At 38.4% G+C, this 20,951-nt stretch overlaps 1 protein-coding gene across 1 annotated transcript in view; it reads right to left on the reverse strand.

The window, feature by feature from the left end:
• Positions 1–20,951, reverse strand: part of Lama4 (laminin subunit alpha 4) — a 148,674-nt gene that overhangs the window by 44,705 nt on the left and 83,018 nt on the right. The window contains exons 16-21 of the mRNA XM_033763178.1: positions 20,052–20,200; positions 17,178–17,319; positions 16,517–16,613; positions 7,171–7,287; positions 4,972–5,151; positions 1,887–2,026 (exon numbers count right to left, since the gene is read on the reverse strand). Coding sequence (XP_033619069.1) covers positions 1,887–2,026; positions 4,972–5,151; positions 7,171–7,287; positions 16,517–16,613; positions 17,178–17,319; positions 20,052–20,200 — 825 coding nt within the window. The remainder of the gene's footprint in view (positions 1–1,886; positions 2,027–4,971; positions 5,152–7,170; positions 7,288–16,516; positions 16,614–17,177; positions 17,320–20,051; positions 20,201–20,951) is intronic.

Below are 20,951 nucleotides of genomic sequence, written 5' to 3' on the forward strand. Positions count from 1 at the left end.
AGCTGTTCCTCAGACAAAGGACTATTATCAAGGATATATAAAGAACTCAAAACAATCAGTTCCCCCAAATATAAAGACCCGATTCAAAAATGGGCATCCAAAATGAAGAGACATTTCTCAGACAAAGAAGTAAAAGCAGCAAGAAAATATTTGAAAAAATGTTCCACATCACTGGTCATTCGAGAGATGCAGATGAAAACAACACTGAGATTCCACCTCACCCCACAAAGTATGGCTGCTATCAAGAAATCACACAATAACAAATGTTGGCATGGTTGTGGGGAGAAAGGAACCCTTCTCCATTGTTGGTGGGAGTGCAGACTGGTGCAACCATTATGGAAATCAATATGGAGATACCTCAAAGAGTTTGGACTGGAGGTTCCATTTGACCCAGCCATCCCTCTGCTGGATATCTTTCCAAGAGAACTAAAAGAATCATATCACAGAGAAGTATGTGCATCCATGTTTATAGTAGCACAGTTTGTAATAGCTAAATCTTGGAAACAGCCCATTTGTCCATCCATTGGAAACTGGATAAAGAAGATGTGTTTTTTCTATAAAATGGAATATTACTCAGCCATAAAGAATGAGAAAATAGATTCATTCATAGGAAAATGGATACATATTGAAGATATACTCCTAAGTGAAATAAATAAGTCACACATGTGTAAATACTGAATAGTTTCCCTGGTGTGAATAATCTGCAACAATGCATAACATTCTAATGAGATTACTGACATTTAGAAATGGGAAGAAAGGAGCTAAAAAGGTGTAGGGAAGGTGGGATGGGTAGGAGAAGAGTAAAAAGGGAAAAGAAAAAAAATGTGAGAGAATGAAAAGATGAAAATAAAGTGTTTGTAGATGGGGAGGGGAGGAGGGGGTGAAGGGAGGGCAGAGGTAAGGGGAAAAAATGAGAATCAAGACTTGTCATCTAGAGGTACAAGATCCCAACAATGAATGTAACTGTATTGTATCCCTAAATTGTACCAATAAACTCAATTAAAGCTGGAAAAAAACAACAACAACAAAAAAACCCTTGGGTATACTTATCAAGAATAATCTCCATCATTATAAAATAGCTGCCTTGTTACTCTTCTTTCTGTCAGCATTTAGGGCTGATAATTTGTTCAGGACAGTTCTTAATTGAGAAAATAAAATCATGTAATTTGGTTGTAACAAATGGAAGGCTGGTGTCTAAATAAAAGACAAGGCTCAAGAACAAGCCCTCCTTTGCCGCATAGAAGATGTTAACTATTCCGGCAGGATGTGTTCCTGGCGACACTGGCTCTAGTTATCTGGTTGCTGGGCTGCTTCTGTAAAAGCGTCTCAGAACAGTCTCTGCAGAGTTTCTCCTACTTAGCAGGCACTGTAGTTGCTTCTGCAGTGAAGCTGGCAGTGTGGTCAATGACAGCTTCACATAAACTTTGCTGCACTGAGGGTTTCTTGAAGAGGTAGGACAGGTAGGCGAGACTATTCCATGTGGTAGTGACACTAGCCCTAGTGCTAACATAATGGAGAATAATAATATTGAGTCTTTTATTGGAGCTTTATTTGATTTCATTTGTTATATTAGCTTTGTTGACTAGGTTAATTCTGTGCTTATCAATCCTGGCTATACATTAGAATAGCCTGGGAGTGTCGTTTTTTAATTCTCTTAATACAGGCATTGAGCCTTTCCTCTAGAAAGCCTGACACATCACCCTGAGACTGTGGCCAGGAATTGCTTCAAGCTCCTCACGTCAGATGAGCAGCTGGGGCTGAGAGCTGCTGAACTGTGGAATATACTACTAAGGTTCTAGGCCCTCGAAGCTGCCTGGGGAGTTAGAGCTCAGCCTCATCTTTTCATTTTCTTCCTGGGCCTGATGACTCCTTCCATCATCCATTACCTTGCTTGCAACACTTCTGGTCTGAGCAATGAGCTCGCGGATCTTCTGGATGCTGGCAGAAACATTGCTCGCAGGCCGCTTCTGCTCAACCGTGCGGAGCTGATCCAGGAGCTGAGGGACAACTTCTGTCAGATTCCTCACTGCAGTAATAAAAATTAATCACTCGAGTAAATGTCTCAGTACGAAGAGTGTGTCCGGAATCAAGTGAAGAGACAGCAAACACATCATCACTTCTGGTGGAAGTATAAGAAAATATTTTAATGCTACAAATTGATAATGAAGTCCAAAGCATAATCCAGTTCTACTCTGTGAGTTTATAGTACATATTGATTTATAAATTGAATGTGGACCATGTTCACTTACAATATACATCTCTAAGGGGCAGGATCAATGACGAGCATACAGATTTCTTTTAATCACACAGTAGAGGTTCTGCTTGCCTTTGGATAACTGATGTAAGGAATTCTGCTGGGGTACAGGAAGTGAGTAGGCTGTTTTCCAGGACACACCCACATCACACTGCTGCTGCTACTGTCCCAGCACAGGCACAGCTACATGGAGGGAAGCAGGAAGCACCCACAGAGTGGCAGCCTTGCCAGGGTGAGGGTGGGTAGCTGTGACCTGTGTGTCTACACAAGGGCAATGCTAGAAGCATATCACACTGGGACTTTTAAAAATTATTTTTAACTCCTAGATTGCTTTCTGAAGAATAAAGCAATCTCTGGGGGTTTAGGGGAAATTGAGGGATAGTTAAAAAGGAAGTGTTTATGGCATGATGCACATTCCCCTAGTGCAACATTGCTCTTTGCCCTCAGGGGTGGGACTGATTTGCTTCTTCTGTACACTTTCTTTTTACATCTTTAGAATACATATCTTATACACGGAAAAGAGCACAAGTCATAAGGGTCTAGTTTAATGAGAGAAACCCAAATCAGAGAATAACAACTTTATTTCAGAATTTTATGGACTAAACACTGGTTTAAAGCAGTCTAGCAAGAGCAGCTTCCCAGGAACTTTTTGGAAATGCAAATTCTTTGCCATTCTAAATCTACTGGGCTTCTGAGAGTGGGTTCCAGCAGTCTAGGTTTAACAAGCCCTTCAAGGGGTTCTGATGCACACTAGCGTCTGAGCACCACTGGACCACAGAGAGAATATTTTGGGGGTATTCTCCTACCTAAGAGTGGAACCATGGTTACTAAATATCAGCACCTGTCCGAGAGCAAGACTTTTACAAAAGCCAAACTAAACTGAGATCAGATGTGGCAGTTTGAGTCAGGAAACATCTCTTCTGTATACTTAGGAAACAAGGTAAATAGTCACTGTTTGGATGATTGGCCACAATAGCCATTTTAAGATAGTAAAATATATTTAAAGCATTACATCACATACTGATTATGGGAAATGTACATAAGATGGGGTCTCCCTTTGCCCTCAATTCTCTCAGACAAAAGGAATCTACATTATTATATTAGAGGTGTTATAAAGTCTCATAAAATCTTTCTGTTATAAAGTCTCATTATGAAATGCTCTTTCAAATACTTTGTTTTAAATTACAAAATGCTATTTGAGTAGCTGGAAACTTAGTGCTAGTTCTGGATGGTTACTGGAGTCACTTGATAAGACTGATGAAAAATGTAGAAAAAGACATTTAACACAGACTGAATAAATATTCCTGAGGCAATACTTGGATAACTGTAAATGCTAAATATCATGAAGATAAGTATCTTAAAGATAAGAATTTGAAAGCAATTAAGTGAGTAGTTCCATGGTACAACTCATGAATATATACTGAAAGATAGAAGAGCTGTTTTACTGTTATGGTACTGCATAGTTGTAAATTTTTAGAAATAAAATTTCTACTGACAGACAAATCATGTTTGGGTCATATACTGTTTCCTAATTCAGATACAAGTGAAGGAAGTTAGTCTAAACCCATTTTGGAGAATGGTTTTTGGAGAATGACTAACTGTTCTAGTCATGATTTGTGGTGATATTGATAGACATAGAAGAGGTTATGAGGAGATGATACAAGCATGAGACTAGAAAGAAGGAAATTTCTGAAGTACTGTATGATTAAATATCTATGAGTAACTAAATTAGGAAAACATTGAAATCTTTCACTTTCATTGCTATAAAACTGTATATTCAGATGAGATCAGGTACATTCAGGGTGGTATAGCCGTACACAAAAATTGTATATTCAAATGGACCAACATATTGTTCTTATTGGATATTTGCCATATTCAGTGTTCACTGGCAATAACCTACTTTCCTCAGCTAAGAAAAAAAAGTGCTATTAGCAAAAGCAATGGCATTTAGTAATCTTTTCCCTGAAGGCAAAACTGTAGTCTGTTAAGCTTATTTATTCTAACACTTGACCATCCTTTCCTAATGGATCAATCTCACTCTGATAAAAACAAACTTTACCATTATTTCCATAGAAAAAAACTATGGTTCTTAATTTAGCTACTATTTCTTTATGGGAAATATGTACATCTCATATGTTTACATATACAGGCTTATAGGCAGAGGAACTGAATAAATTTTTCTACATTAACTTCTACAGTATTCTAATCTAAAACTCAAATGGAGTAAACTGCTCCTTGTCAAAAGCTGTGTAGAGTTTAATGGCCGCTTTCTCAACTGGATCTTAACAGAGAAGTTTCTGTTAGGTCTGAGATCTAGAATGCCCTCTTCATATCCCATGTGTTCCCAATAGGGGCTTTTTGAGGGTGACTGGATAATGGGGTGCTATACTCAGCAGTGGACTGACCCACTCATGAGTTCATTGCTAAGTGTGTTAGGCAGTGGAGCCTGGCTGGAAGAGGTGTGCAGCAGGAGGCAAGCATTCAGAGTGGTGTCTCACTGCCTGATTCTTCCCCTCTCACTCTGCTTCCTGGCTGTCATGAGATGGGTGGTGTTCCTCTGCTACGCCCTTATACCACGCTGTTTCTGTCTTGGAGCCAGCCAGCTGTGGACTAAATTCTCTGAAACTTTGAGTCCAACTAACTTTCCTCCTTTAAATCATAGGTGTCAGGTAGTATTTTGTCCCCATGCTGGAAAGTGCTTAAACAGTTTGTGTTACCTGCATCTCTAGCAGAATCCACTGCGGTGTTATAAGCAGAAGAGTCAAAGTTTTGAAGATTCTGTGACCAGTTGGTAAGATTGTTAGTCATCGGAGCAGTGACCTGTTGGACCTCCACTGTGGTCTTGTTAGCTCGCTCGACAATCAGCTTGGACTGATCCAGGCGCTGCCGGACGTCACCTTCACACAGAGCACAGGACATTCACTTTGCAGAGTGGCAAGACATGTACTGGAAGACACTGGCACTCTTTCATCGCTGGGATGAAGCTGACCTCAAATTTGGGGATGTTAAGGAAAACTAAGATTTTGAAATATGTGTTAATTACAGTAGTACAGGTTAAATGTACAAGAATATTTTAAATGGTACTAGTAAGTTTGAAAGACTCGATAGCTTGTTTAAATGAAGTAGTTTACTTAAAATATTTTCAAATTAAGAGTAAAAATCTAAAAAAGTCTAATAGTATTTCCTCTGGTTTGAAATCTGGTAAGATAGAGACTGGATAAAGAAGATGTGTTTTTTCTATAAAATGGAATGCCATTCAGCCATAAAGAATGAGAAACATTTATAGCTAAACGGATGCACACTGAGGCTATACTATTAAGTAAATAGGACACACTTGAGTAAATATGAATAGTTTCTCTGATGTGAAAAACAAAAAGTGTAAACAAGGTTCAAATGGTATAATTGAGAGAGTGTGAAATAGGAAGAAAATGGCTAAAGGGGAAGTGGGAAGAGGAGGGGAAGGAAATAAGGGAAAAGAAAAATGTGAAAAAAGGATAAAATGAAAACAAAGTCTTTGTTAATAGGGAAGGGTGAAGTGGGTGAAGGGATGGTAGGGGTATGGGGAAAAAGTAAGAACCAAGACATATCATGTAAAGGTACAAGGTCCCAATGATAAACATAACTGTACTGTTTGCTTTAAATGTACCAATAAACTTAATTGGGGGGGGAAAGAAATCTGGTAAGAAAGCCATAGAAAATGCATATGAGATTTTAACTTATGCTTGTTTCTGGAAATCATCATAAATAACTCTATTGTGAAAAAGTATTTATGTGGGACAGTAGCTATAAAAACGATTCCACATTTAGTACAGAAATAAATTTATAGGAAAATGTACTTTGACAATAGGAAAATAAGTTTCAAAAGAAAATAAGTTTCAATAGTAAAATCCCATTTTTGTTTAAAAATTATTACATATGTGAAATAAAAACAATATAAGTCTACAATAAATTTTGCCCAGGTGATGATATTGCAGGTGAGTTTTTCCTCTCTTTTCCTATCCATATTTTATTTTTCTGTGAGTGTCAGGTGTTGCTTCTGTAATGAAAATAACTAGACATCATTTAAGTGATGTGACTTCAAAGTTTAAAGCAAAGAAACATTTAATTCAACTTCGGTTGTGATGCAAGTTGGTCTGAATCCTTCCTGTGCTTTTACCTGGTCAGGCCTACTGAAAAGATCCCTATCCCGACAGGCTTCAGCCTCCTGTGGGGGTGGCAAGCTCACTCCCTGGGGTGGAAATGGGGGAGGCTGAGCACACCCTGGACACAGCAGACATCAGTCTGCAGCCCTGGTGACTCCAAGCACCACCGCCATCCTGGCCAGATCCCCGGTGCACCACATTGCTGTACTTGGATTTGCGTTTTGTGAGTAAACACAGCCAGCAGTGGTGTTCAACTCTGTGCCAAGGAAAGCAACTGCTTCTGATCATGTCTTTGTGGGACACCACTGTAGCTCCAGTTTAGGCAAGGTGAACACCCTTGTTTCTCTGTTTAGCTGATTAGTTTCCTGGCTTAGATGATAAGAATAACTTAACATATAACAGAGGGAAGCTGTCTAAAGCTGGGGCCAGAGAGAGCCAACAACCAAATTAGGGCATACTGTTAACAAGGGTGTCCACAAGAGAGCAGCTCAGTGTAAAGCTGGCAGTGTAACACACACATTCTTGCTACACAGGCACTGAAGAAAGAATGGAAGAACCTGCTCTCAGATTGAAAGTCGTCTCTAGGTGATCTGATCACAGCTTTTACTTTTAGTACTGTTTTTGGGGGCAATGAACACTGTTTCTTTTGTCATCAGAAAAAATATTAATTTATAAGATAGATCGCCATTTAAAGAATCACAAACTCCTTCCTCAGAGGTTTTACTTCCAAGGGCCCAACACTTGAGACGTATAAATTCTTGGTGTGACCCTTACCCCTCTCTGCTGCTTGCAGGCGCTTCATGGCATCTTCTAGTCTGTGTTTCAAGGCGCTCTTCCTTGCAAGGGCCCCACTCACATGCCTGGTGGTGTCGGCCACAGCCTCCTCACTGCCTGCAGAGAAGCCGCAGAAAGGAAGACTGGTGAGCTCAGAAAGCTTAGAAGCATATGCCATTTCAACAAGGAAAATTCTGGTTTGTACCAAGGGGTCTTCTGCAGTGTTCTGAATACAATGAACATAGATCATCAATTCTGAAAAGTGGCATGCAGAACGAGAGCTACAGGCTTGCAGAAAGCTTGGAACGCTGGGTGAGAGTAATGGGGGTAGGATAATTTCCTTGAGACATATAGCAGTACCTGACAACTGATAAAGTGTTTCTTTGATGTGAATTTTATTGAGTGCTTTTCTTACATGTCTGGCTACATTAATTTCCCCTATATTCTATAAATATGAATTACAATGGATATTTAAAATGCTAAACTATCTGAAATCTCAGCATAACTTTAAATTGATCATCATACACTGTTGTTTGAATATGTGCTAGATTCTATTAGCAAATATCTCTATTAGGATTTTTGTTTCTCTGTAACAGAATTTGGCTTGTATTTATCTTTTTAATATGTCTTTTATCAGGAATTTTCTTCAACCATTTTCTTCATTATACATGTTTGCAGTACATAATGTTTACACTCCTCATGTGGAATCTGTACAGGTACGAAATACATCTTAATTCTGTTTTTTTCTTTTTCCATTCATGTGTAGATGGACACAGGCTGTCTTGGTTACTTTTTCATTGCTAGGAAAAAATACCTGACACCTGCAAGTTAAAGGAGGAAACGTTTGGCTCATAAGAAGAAATGTTCATGATTGCTCCTCCAGTGCCAGGAAGGTGAGATTTAGGAAAACGGCTCTGACATCAGATCTCCCTCTGGCCGGCCTGGGCCCAGCCCATGAGTCTTGGTAGCCACGCCCTCCTCTGCGGGCACCACCATTGCTGCTCCAGCGCCAGGAGGGTAGCCATGTGGGCACTGCTGAGCACCCCCCACCCTGCTCTCAGATCTCCTGATTGTGCCAGTCCTTGGACCCACTTCACAGAGGGACAGCTGGTTATACAGGGTAATTTTCTGAGCTCCCAAATTTGAACATCTTTAAAGAAAAGGCGGGGGAAACCTGTAGCAGAACTGTCTGGAGTTCAACCCTGCAGGAGGTCGGGGAGATCAATTTGGGCCTTGCAGCCTGAGGTGAGTCTGTGTCGTGGGGGTCTGCCATTGGCTAGCTGAGATAGGGGGATTTGGTTCTGTACATGGCTACACATGATGTGTATTATGACAGCAGAGATACAGTCTGAAAGAGGCCAAAGTCATTTTTTTGTCCTTTTCTTTTTCTCATTCCACTCTGTAAATTCTTTTTTCTGTCCTCTTTCACCAACTCACTCTCTTGCTCCACATATTGTCCCCTCACCTCCCTTTCTGTTTGTGTTCCTGCCCTGACTCAGATTGCTTCTTTTACCATTTTTTTTTCTTAATGTTCTTTTTTTCTATCATTGTGCTTCACTCAAGGGTCAGTAGTTTCAAAGGAAAGTGAACCCCTATTGCTGTTAAGGGGATATATTCTTGTCCTTATATTTGCACTCTGTCTATCCATTTTGAGTTTAACAGTTTCCTAAAGATTGTGTGGTCATTCTGTGTCCTCTGGCGTCACTTGAAACCTTCTCTAGTTCTTTTACTAATCTACTCTACTCATCCTAACTCTGTCGAGGCCCCATCCTAAATGGTAAATATGATATGTTGAGGAGTTTGTTCACTGCAAACATATTTTGGGTTGCTTTTTTATTTTAATTTAATTCACATGGTTTAAAGGTGACAGATTAATGACTACCACAAGTGGTCAATTTGCAAGTTGTGACTGATCCTATTGTGTTGCTGATTGTATCGATTGTGATAAAGGATAGGGATTGATTTGATGAGTTGTTTTCTCTCATATTGTGAAAATGAGACTGTCTATGAGTCGTTAGAGAATCAAAAGCTAAAATGCAACTTTATCAGGAATATTTAATAACCCAGAGATTGAATCAAGGACAACCCAAAAGCAAAAATAAAAATGAGAAAACAGTTAAGCAAGACACAAAGACAGACTTCCAGTACACCAATGGAAAACAGCAGGGCAAAGAAAGATGAAAAGTCTGATAGTGAACCACCAGGACACTCAGAACTCATGGCACAGGAAGTAACAAAATAGATCAATCAGGCTCTAGAAAAATTCAAAACAGAAATAATTTCCCAGATAAGCATAGAGATGGTGAGCAAATTCAAAGTCATGATCCGAGACTCTAGAACAGAAACTGACAAAAAAATAGATGAGTTTAGGACCATAATAGAAGCCATGAAGGCCCAGCATAAGAAAGAAATGGAAACAATGAACAACAAACATAGGAAAGAATTGGAATCCATTAAACAGATTCAAACAGATATCTAGGAGATTAAAAACTCTACTGAAAGTGTATGCAACAGAATAAAAGAATGTGAAGATAGAATCTCAGATATAGAAGATAGGATCACACACAGTAACCATGAAAAGAGAGGCCTCTTAAAAACAGTAAGGGATCATGAGAAATTGATCCAACAACTCCTAGATCATGCAAAGAAGAATAACATAAGACTGATAGGAATCCATGAAATTACAGGACAAAATGCAAATGACTTAAAAAAGCTCTTCACAGAATTAATGACAGAAAGCTTCCCAAACAGAGGGGAAGAATTTGACATACAGACAAGTGAGGTATATAGGACTCCAACTAGCTACAATAAAAAAATCTACACCTAGACATATAATAATCAAGATCCCAGAAACCCAACAGAAGAACAAAATACTACAAGCAGTAAGAGAAAAGAAACAAATCACATGCAAAGGAAAGCCCATCAGAATCACAGCAGACTTTTCAGCACAAACCCTCAGGTCAAGGAGAGCCTGGAGTGAGGTATTTCAAGTCCTAAAAGAAAACAACCTCCAACCTAGACTGATGTATCCTGCAAAACTCTCTTTCAAAATGGATGGGTAAATAAGATACTTCCATGACAAAGAACACCTGAGAAACTTCATGAATACCAAACCAGCACTACAAAGAATTCTAAACAATATCCTAGAAAAAGAAAATGAAGATCACAACACCATGACTCCCAACAGAGCAAATCAAATAGTCAAGGAAAGAAACTAAAAGGAGAGGGCAAAAAATTAAAAAGAGTCAACAAAAGGACAATAATATGACAATGAGAAGTCAGTACATATCAGTTATTACCATCAATGTCAATGGCCTCAATTCACCAATCAAGAGAAATAGATTGGCAGAATAGATTAAGAAGCAAAACCCAACAATATGTTGTATACAAGAAACATACCTAGTGCAAAAAGAAGCCCATAGATGGAAAGTGAAAGGATGGAAAACAATTCTCCATGCGACAGGAGCCCAGAAAAAAAGCAGGGATAGCAATCTTATTTGCAGACAAAGTAAATTTCAAGCCAAAACTGATTAAGAGAGACAAAGAAGGCCACTACATCCTTATAAAGGGAACAATCCAAGAGGAAGAAATGACAATCATAAACATATATGCACCAAATATAAATGCCCCCAACTATATAAAACAAATATTAAGAAACATGAAAAACCAAATAAGCACTAATACAATTGTAGTGGTGGAACTAAATACCCCACTACCACAAATAGACAGATCATCCAGGCAAAAAATCAACAATGAAATACTAGAACTGAACCAAGCTTTTGAATGCATGGACTTATTAGATGTCTATAGAGTAATCCACCCTACAAAATCAGCATATATATTCATTTTGGCTGCACATGGGTCATTCTCCAAGATAGATCACATACTAGTTCACAGAACAGATTTGAATAAATGCAAAAGAATCACAGTTATTCCCTGTATATTATTAGATCACAGTGCAATAAAGCTGAAGATCAATAGCATAAGAAACCATAGGAACTTCCTAAACACATGGAAATTGAACAACACTCTCCTGAACAATCAACGGATCACAGAAGAAATTAAAGAAGAAATTGGACAATTTTTGCAAATAAATGAAAATGCCAATACATCATACAGGAATCTATGAGACACAATGAAAGCAGTTCTATGTGGAAAATTCATAGCACTGAATGCTCACACTAGGAAAACAGAACAAGCTCAAATAAAGAACCTAACAATGAATCTTAGACTCCTAGAAAAACAAGAGCAAGAAAAACCCAAAGCTCGAACAAGAGAGGAAATTATAAAGATTTGAGCAGAAATCAATGCAATGGAAACTAAGAAAATGATACAAAAAACTAAATGAATTGAAGAGTTGGTTTTTTGAAAGAATAAATAAAATTGATAAACCCTTAGCAATTCTTATCAAAAAAAGAAAAGAAAAGGCTCTGATCATGCAATCAGCAATGAAAAAGGCAAAGTCACAACAGATCCAACAGAAATCCAGACGATCATTAATACCTTCTTTGAGAACCCGTACTCAAATAAAATGTAAAACACAGAAGAAATGGACAGATTTCTAGATACTTATGAATTACCAAAGTTGAACAAAGAAGATAAAAAGTATTAAACACCCCAATTACAATCAGTGAAATTGAAAGTGTAATTAAAAACTTACCAACAAAGAAAAGCCCAGGTATTCATGGATTCACTGCTGAATTTTACAAGACATTTAGAGAAGAGCTACTCTCATTACTCTTCAGACTTTCAATGAAATTGAAAGGGAAGCTATACTTCCAAATTCATTCCTGTAAGCAAGTATCACTTTGATTCCCAAACTTGGGAAAGATGTAACTAAAAAAGAGAACCACAGGCCAATCTCCTAAATGAATATAGATGCAAAAATCCTTAATAAGATACTAGCAAACAGAATGCAGAGGATCATCAAGATCATACATCCTGACCAAGTCAGATTTATTCCAGGTATGCAAGGATGGTTCAACATATGTAAATCAATAAATATAATACACTATACTAACAGAGTCAAGGACAAAAACAACATGATCTTCTCGATAGATGCAGAAAAAGCATTTGACAAAATTCAACACCCATTCATGATAAAAATCCTGCAAAAAATTGAAATAGATGGTCTATATCTCAACTTAGTAAAGGCCATCTATGAAAAACCAACAGCCAACATTATATTAAATGACCAAATACTGAAAACCTTCATGTTAACATCAGGAACAAGACAAGGATGCCCACTATCACCACTCCTCTTCGATATAGTTCTGGAAGCATTAGTCATAGCAATTAGACAAGAGAAAGGAATTAAAGTAATAAAGATAGGCAAGGAAGAAGTTAAACTGTCATTATTTGCTGATGATATAATACTCTACACTGAAGACCCAAAAAACTCCACCAGAAGACTTCTAGACTTAATTGACACTTTTAGCAGAGTAGCAGGGTACAAGGTCAACACCCAAAAATCAATAGTCTTCTTGTACACAAATAACAGACTCTCTGAGAGAGAAATTAGGGAAAAAATTCCTTTCACAATAGTATCCAAAAAAAATGAAGTATCTAGGAATCAATCTAACAAAAGAAACAAAAGACCTCAGTACTCTGAAAAAAAGAGATCAAAGAGGATATAAGAAAATGGAAAGATATTCCCTGCTCCTGGGTAGGAAGAATCAACATAGTGAAAATGGCCATACTACCAAAACTGCTATACAGATTCAATGCAATGCCAATTGAAATTCCAACACAATACTTCACAGAACTAGAAAGAAGAATCCAAAAATTCATTTGGAACCATAAGAGACCTAGAATAGCAAAAACCATCCTAGGCAACAGACACATGGCAGCGGGTATAACAATTCCCAATTTGAAACTATACTACAAAGCCACGCTTATAAAACAGCATAGTACTGGCAAAGAAACAGAACTGAGGATTAGTGGAACAGACTGGAAGACACAAAAACAACTCCAGATGTACTCAGCTACCTCATCTTTGACAAAGGAGCTGTCCATCCCCCCTGGAGGAAAGATAGCCTCTTTAATTAAAAAAAAAAAATGGATCTCAAACTGCCAAAGATTAAAACTAGACCCTTATCTCTCACCATGCACTAAATTGAAATCCAAGTGGATTAAATATCTAAATATTAAAATGAAAACACTAGACTTGCTGGAAGATAAGATAGGCAGGACTCTGGAAGACACTGGCATAGGAGAAGACTTTATGAACAAATCCTCAGTAGCACGGGAACTAGCAGAATGAATCAACAACTGGGATCTCATCTTATTAAAAAGCTTCTGCACTGCAAAAGAAACCATCAATAGAACTAAGAGACAACCTACAATGTGGGAAAAATTTTTTACCAGCTGCTCCTCAAAGGACTATTATCTAGAATATATAAAGAACTCAAAACAATCAGCCCCCCCCAAATATAAAGACCCAATTCAAAAATGGGCATCTGAAATGAACAGACATTTCTTAGACAAAGAAGTAAAAGTAGCAAGTAAATATATGAAAAAATGTTCCACATCACTGGTCATTCAAGAGATGCAGATGAAAACAACACTGAAATTTCACCTCACCCCACAAAGAATGGCTGCTATCAAGAAATCACACAATAACAAATGTTGGTGGGGTTGTGGAGAGAAAGGAACCCTTCTCTATCGTTGGTGGGAGTGTAGATGGTGTAACCACTATGAAAATCAGTAGGGAGATACCTCAAAGAGGTGGGAATAGAGGTTCCATTTGATCTAGCCATAGCTCTGCTGGGTATCTTTCCAAAAGAATTAAATGAATTATATCACTGTGACATATGTGCACCTATGTTTATAGTAGCACAGTTTGTAATAAAGTATGGAAACAGCCTATTTGCCAATCAGTTGGAAACTGGATAAAGAAGATGTGGTTTTTCTATAAAATGGAATACTAAGCCATAAAGAATGAGAAATTAGATTTATTCATAGGAAAATAGATACATTTTGAGGATATACTCCTAAGTGAAATAAGTAAGTCATACCTGTGTAAATAACCGAATAGTTTCTCTGGTGTGAAAAACTATAATAGTACACAAGATCCTAATGGGATAATTAAGAATGTTAAATAGGAAGAAAAGGGCTTAAGTTGTAGGGAAAGTGGGAAGGGTAGGGGAAAGGGAAGAAGGGAAATGAAAAAAGCATGAAAAAATGAAAAATTGGAAATAAAGTGTTTGTAAATGGGGAGGGGAGGAGGCAGTGAAGGGAGGGTGGGGACAAGGGGAAAAAATGAGAACCAAGACCTGTCATGTAAAGGTACAAGATCCTAGTAATGAATGTAACTGTAGTGTACACCTAGAATGTACCAATAAGCTTAATAAAAGGAAAAAAAAGAAGAACTAATGTTTGTAAGAAGATGTTTCATGGAAGTGTGATCTATTTGGAACTTACTGTCTTACATAAACCTTTTCAGTAGAAAACTTCTAAATAGCTTCTTGAGTTCAGTACAGATTGCTAGCTATTGACATAGGTGATGAAGGAAAGCTGAGAGATAAAGATTAATCAGCATAGAAAGACATTTGAAAATAAAGACATAGTAATCTGAATTTATAGTATAACTCAGTAGTTGGTAATGGTTTATCTGAAAACCTGACTTTGTATCACACATATCGTTCTACAAAAGGAAGATAATGGTACAAGTTTTTGAACCACATAATCCTAACACCCCTTTGTCATCCCTTAAACACTGAAGGAGTTTAATAAAAAAAAATCTTGAAGTAAATACCTAGATCTCCAAAATGTTCAGAGATGAGGATGCATGGAGATTTACTGGACATAAAACATGGGACTTTGGAGAGATACTATTCCCAGAATAGAAAAGTTGCTTTCATGAGGTTCAAAAACTCAATAATGATAGGATGTACTCAACTACCTCATCTTTGACAAAGGAGCTGTCCATCACCACTGGAGGAAAGAGAGCCTCTTTAATAGATGGTGTTGAAAAAACTGGGTCTCAAACTGCCAAAGATTAAAACTAGACCCTTATCTCTCACCATGCACTAAATTAAAATCCAAGTGGATTAAAGATCTAAATATTAAAACAGAAACACTAGACTTGCTGGAAGATAAGTTATAAGTTATAAATCAAGCAGCAAATAATTAAATTACTACATCACAAAGACTCACATATTTTAGTCTTCATAACAGAAGACACAAAAATAATACACAGACATGGCAACACTTTAAACATACTTTGCTGCTCATAGTGCAACTCTTTACTCCTACTAGTATTCTGAAAAAATATGTTTAGGATTAGATTTATATGATAAATCAATGACTTACAAATTGGAGTAGAGAAACTTAATCACATTTTTTATTACCTATATTTTCCTAGTAAGTGTAAAATAATATTTGCTTTGTGGTAATTTGGTAAGCATTCCACACATGAAAATCAAAGTGCTTTTATTTTATCTATCTAGTTAGCAACTCTTTGCAAAAGAAAGTTTATGGCTAGACTTCAGATCACCCGCTTTGATAAAAGTGCAGGAGGTTGTGGTTTCAAACTTGGCCTTTGTTTTCAGGTGGTAGTTCCAAGTCAGAGAATGAATTTTCAATCTCATTAACAACGCTCAAAAATCCTTAGGAACGAGCTCACTACTTTACAGCTGAGTAGTACTCAATGAAATTCTTAGTTTACTCAGTTGTTGTGAAGAGTAACTGACAGGATTTAACATGGACTGAAGTGATTTTGCTCATTTTTCTTTCCCAACCCCACTCGTGACCGTGCCTGCGTTGTCTAGCAGATGCAGACACTGGCCTTTGGAAGTACTCCTCTCCACCTGGTCCTTGGGCTTATCCCAAGTACAGTCAGCCATAAGGCAGGAGCCAGAAGTAAGTGTGCCTCAGCAGGGGGCTCTGGGGAACCCTCATCCCAGCTGATGACAGCGAGCATGACCCACCCTTTACAGGAACACTTCTAAAGGGACTTCTGAATCGTTCAAGAAAGGTTAAGTGTGAGCAAAGTTGTTTTAGTGTTAAGTATGTTTTGTGGCTTTAAAAAGTTGTTTATTAATGATATATTTCCATTAAACATTATCATTTATGATACATTTCTAGCTTATTTAATTATCAAGAATACCCATCATATGTTGCATAATTATGTTTCCAGTTTTACTACATGAAAGCTACTTTTAAAATCAGAATTTATCTTAAGATATCAAATCTTTGCTTTTTAAAACATCATTCTGAATAGGCAATCCTGATGTACTGTTTAATTGCGATGTTACTCTTTGAGCCTAGATTTTAAAAGTCTGTCTAAATGTCTGAGAGAAGAAGCTATAAATCAAAAGGAAAATAGGAAAGTAAAGATATTTACTAGAATCTGCCCTTGCTTGCAGTTCTCTGGCTTGATTGAGAAGGTGGTCGCTTTCATCTTTATGGTAAATGATTTGAGTATCAATCCCACTCACAGCCTACAAAGGAATTTGGTATAGAGAGTAAAACAACATGAGAAGACATTCATATTTCATGGTTTAAGGATTTAAATGACATAGTTTATCTGCTAAGTACCAAGAAAAATTCATAGAGCTTCCTTTTCACACTTCTAAGTCAAGGTCAAATATGAACACAATAAACAAAGTCTTTGGTATTTTCAAGATAAAAGTTTTTCAGGAAGATTCAGCAAAGCTGTAACAGTGCCCTGGCCAAGCCCTCAGCACAGCACAGACACCACACAATAAGTGAAAGCTGAAAAGCTGGAATGCATGCATCTTCTGTATCAGTAGATGCTAGTTTTAAATATATTTGCTTAGGGACTCTGACTAAAAAAAAAAAGTTGTCAAAGGAATTAGCATTTGCTAACTGGAATACAGCACATAACTAACACCTTCAGGCATAAAATGGTCTTTTCTCAGTCCCTTGGCACTTTATGCCATTTTCACTTTACTTTGGAAGTACAAGAGATGAATTAAAAAATACAAAAGCCAAAATGGGAAGAGACAATGTATAAGCAAACCCTAAAATAAGGGAATACTCACATCATAAATTCGATCAGTTATATTCAAAGCCAATTCTGCTGTTTCATTGGCTTCACCAACATAATTGACAATCTTTTCATAGACATTTGATGCATCCAAAGCCTTCTGCACTAGCCCATTTGTATCTGAATTGTGCAAATTCCTGCAATTAACAAATTTTTTGTTATTTTTCTTCTTATCTCCTTGGGAAATGGGGCCATTTTCCGGGTTTGGTTTTAATATTCTGGTACCACAGATACCTCTTTCTGATTATTCAAAGTCACCTGATTGCAAGGTTTTCCTGAGTCACCCTTGCCTTGTCTCTGTACTCTGCCTGTGCTGCCTCTGAAACTTTACCCCATTTCAGCTCCATGGTAGTAGCCACCAAAAATGGGCCCAATGATTTAAAAACAGCCCTTGGCACCTCCTCCAGCAACAGTTTATTTATATTATGTATATTATGGACGTCACACAAAAAGTGAACCTAAAGCTATCCTCACCCACTCCATACCCAAATTGGCACCGTTACTCCTCTCTGAAAGATGCCGGGTCTCTGAGAGAGAGTGCATGCATTCCTGCCACGCTGATTTGTTGGGTTTTCCTCCTGTCCGAAGCCCTGTCGCGTGTCTTGCGCACTCAGCCCCAGCTCAGCCTCACTCATCCTGGCCCTTCCACACCACTTCTCTGCCTTTGCTCCTCTCTGACCTGAGTAAGTCCGTCAAACATTTCCTTAGTAAGTGCCGGTGCTAACCGGGAGAACAACAGAAGAACAAGCACAACAGAAGAAGATAGGCAAATATGTGGTGTGCTACACCCGGCACCCAATCCACTTCAGGGCTTATTACTGTAACTAAACTCTTTCCTGAATAGGAACTGTAACCTGTACGTGCATCCACAAAATGTATTTTGATGAAAACTGCTTCTTTCTCTATGATAAACTCTGCCCCCACTTTCACATCTCATTCCAAAGCTTCCGTCTTGATATATGCAGTCTTAAGCTGGTAACTGCTATCATGCTATTCCTTGGTAACACCAGGAGGTGCTCAGGGTCTTGGTCAGTGCGCAACGCTGCAGGACCCACACGGGCGCTGTCTGTAAGGCCCCTGGCCCATGGGGCTGTGGACAATTCTCAGCCCGATCCCTCCTGGTCCAGGCCGTGTCAGAGCTGTTAGGCTCAGAGTCACCTCCTCCTACAATGGTGTTTTCATTTTCATTTTTAAACCAAAAGAAAAATGAGGATAATGATAACATTTATGTTAGTCTTTATACCAAGGCAGCGCAGAAGAGTCCCAGTCTACTTTATGGAGAGAGGTGCTCGTGGAGACAGCATCAGAGTCCTACGCACCCTGACACAGCCCTCTCTGTGAAGGTAATTCCGATCCTGATGCTGCTACCTTCCCTCCCCATAGCCCCTCTTAGAATTGGCTGAGAGTATAAGCTAAGGAGGCAGACAAAAAAGGTCCAAAAGAAAAGGGATAACAGGAACAAAATACTAAAAATATTTATTAATATTTTAAGATTTTGCTGGCTAGAGTGGTAGAAATTCCAAAGAGACTGAAGAAAAAGGTGTTGCTACTTTGTTTCTGTAACTAGGCACAAAATGAGTGCTGTATTAATGTTTAAAGGACACTTTGGAAATGAAAACTTCTGGACGAATTATATCTGTCCTTAGCATAACATGTAACTCACTGCGCATGCCACACACACACTGAGGGAGAGCCACATTTTGAAGGGAGGTGTCTGTACATTTGAATATTTCTGTGGATATGTTCAACTGGAAATATTCCAAACATGGAAGGAACTTCATGGAGATTGACATACTGATCATGTTCCATATGAAGCCCGTGGGCATCTCCTTGGACCCTCCTGGAACATGTGTGCAGAGGGGCATTTAGAGAAGGTACATTTTCGAACCCCAGTATTGGACATGACAAAAGAAAATGAAGTCAGTTATAGAATGGGTCTCAAAAGCATTTCTCCACGAATACAGTCTATTACCCAAACAGTGTTTTGTCTGAGTCCATTTTACTGCCTTCATCAAAAGCACTTTTTCCAGGGGCATCACACTGAGGCTACCTCACACACCAGGGTTTTACATTCTTCTCTTTCTTAACCTGTTGGAGATTTGGAAGGGCACTTGATAATTCTGGCAAATAGGAATAAAAAGGTGATGTATGTTTTAAACAAAAGTTAATATAGGTCCTTATTTTATTCATGATCTTTACTAGCCCTTGTTTATAACTGCCAGATCTGTGATCTTTTTCTATAATGATCTCATTATTTATCTATTACTTCAGGGTCATGAATTCAATTCCAATCTTTCAGTACATTTCAATTACTACTAATTGAGTGCCCAAGGGACGTGTGACTCTTTCTAGACACTCTGAGGAAAATTGTCAATTGGTTTTCTCTTAACAGATGTGGAAATCAAATAGTTTCTGCTGGGAAGTACAGAAAGAGCAGAGTATTTACCAGAAGTCATTTGTTGCCAGCCCCTAAGCGGCTTTATTTAAGGTACCTGAGTGAGGAAAGCAAAGGCAGTCTATGAAATAAATATGTAATGACTGTAGAACTAGACCTCGCGAAAGTATCTTATTTACTGCTGTTAACCAACATGCCTCAGACCATCCTATTAATGACTGGAACAGCTCTTACCTGTACCCTCATCCAGAATACAGGCTCTGCATCTGACATTTAAAAAAAAAAACCCATCTCCCCAAAGCAATTGCAGTAAATGATGATCGACTCTTGGACGGAGCAACTAACAAACAAATCAACAAGAAAGCAAATCCAAGGCTAACCCACTGTGTCCTAGTGACTCCGGCACACACAGCTGAATAGAAATGTCATACCTGGGCTGTGTAGGCATTTGCATTCCCAACCCCAGCACACTACCTGCTCAACTCCACGGCTTCTTCTTGGAGATTCTGTGCATGGTCAACAGCTTCTCGGACTAGATCAGGACGGAGGTTACTTAGGTTGGACAGTTTTCCTTGTAGCTCATTTTTGGCTCCATCTATTTCTGCATAAATCCCTGATGCATTCTAAATAGAGAAATTTGAAATGTTAAGCGAATTGAATTTAGGAGAACTTAAAAACATTTTCCTCACGGAACATCCAAAAATATAGGAATTTATCTTTTTCACCTGCACCTTCAACACCTTTCCTACTGATTGCTTCCCTATTCTCTAACTTTCCCTATAAAAAAATAAAACTAATTCAAACAAAGATCCTCCATTATCTGCACATCTCCTTGATACTGTGCCACTTTTCCATTCCCTTCACAGGAAACTGTCTCAAAACAAGTTGTTCATGTATGTTGTCTCAACGTTTTCACTTTCTCTCTAGCCTTTCAACTGATTCCATTCTGTTCTATCCCATTACCCATCAGAGCAGAAACACACTTAATGGTGTTCAAGGTGTTAAACCCAGTGGGCACCACAGCCTCCTGTGACTCTCAGCTGGATTTCATCTGGCTGACTCCTACAATCCCCCTTGGTTCTCTAGCCAATCCTGGACCTAATAATGATGGCCAAAGACCACAGAGCTGCAGCTGGATGGTCCTGCAAACCTGTGGCTTCCAGGCTTGACTGGGCTCTCACTGTTGGAAAGACATTTCCTTTCTGCTCACCCAAATGATGATCATAAACACTGTCATCATTCCTAAGGCAATCGTATTTTCTTCCCATACCCTCTACCTGATTCTAAACAGACCACTTCATTTTCTTTTTTATTGAAGGCACAAACTAACTAGTAGAAGGGAACATTGCTTCCACACTTGTGATGTTTCCCTCC

The sequence above is a fragment of the Fukomys damarensis genome, unplaced genomic scaffold (assembly GCF_012274545.1).
Source record: "Fukomys damarensis isolate Sample0158 unplaced genomic scaffold, DMR_v1.0_HiC HiC_scaffold_14, whole genome shotgun sequence".
Taxonomy (NCBI): Eukaryota; Metazoa; Chordata; class Mammalia; order Rodentia; family Bathyergidae; genus Fukomys; species Fukomys damarensis.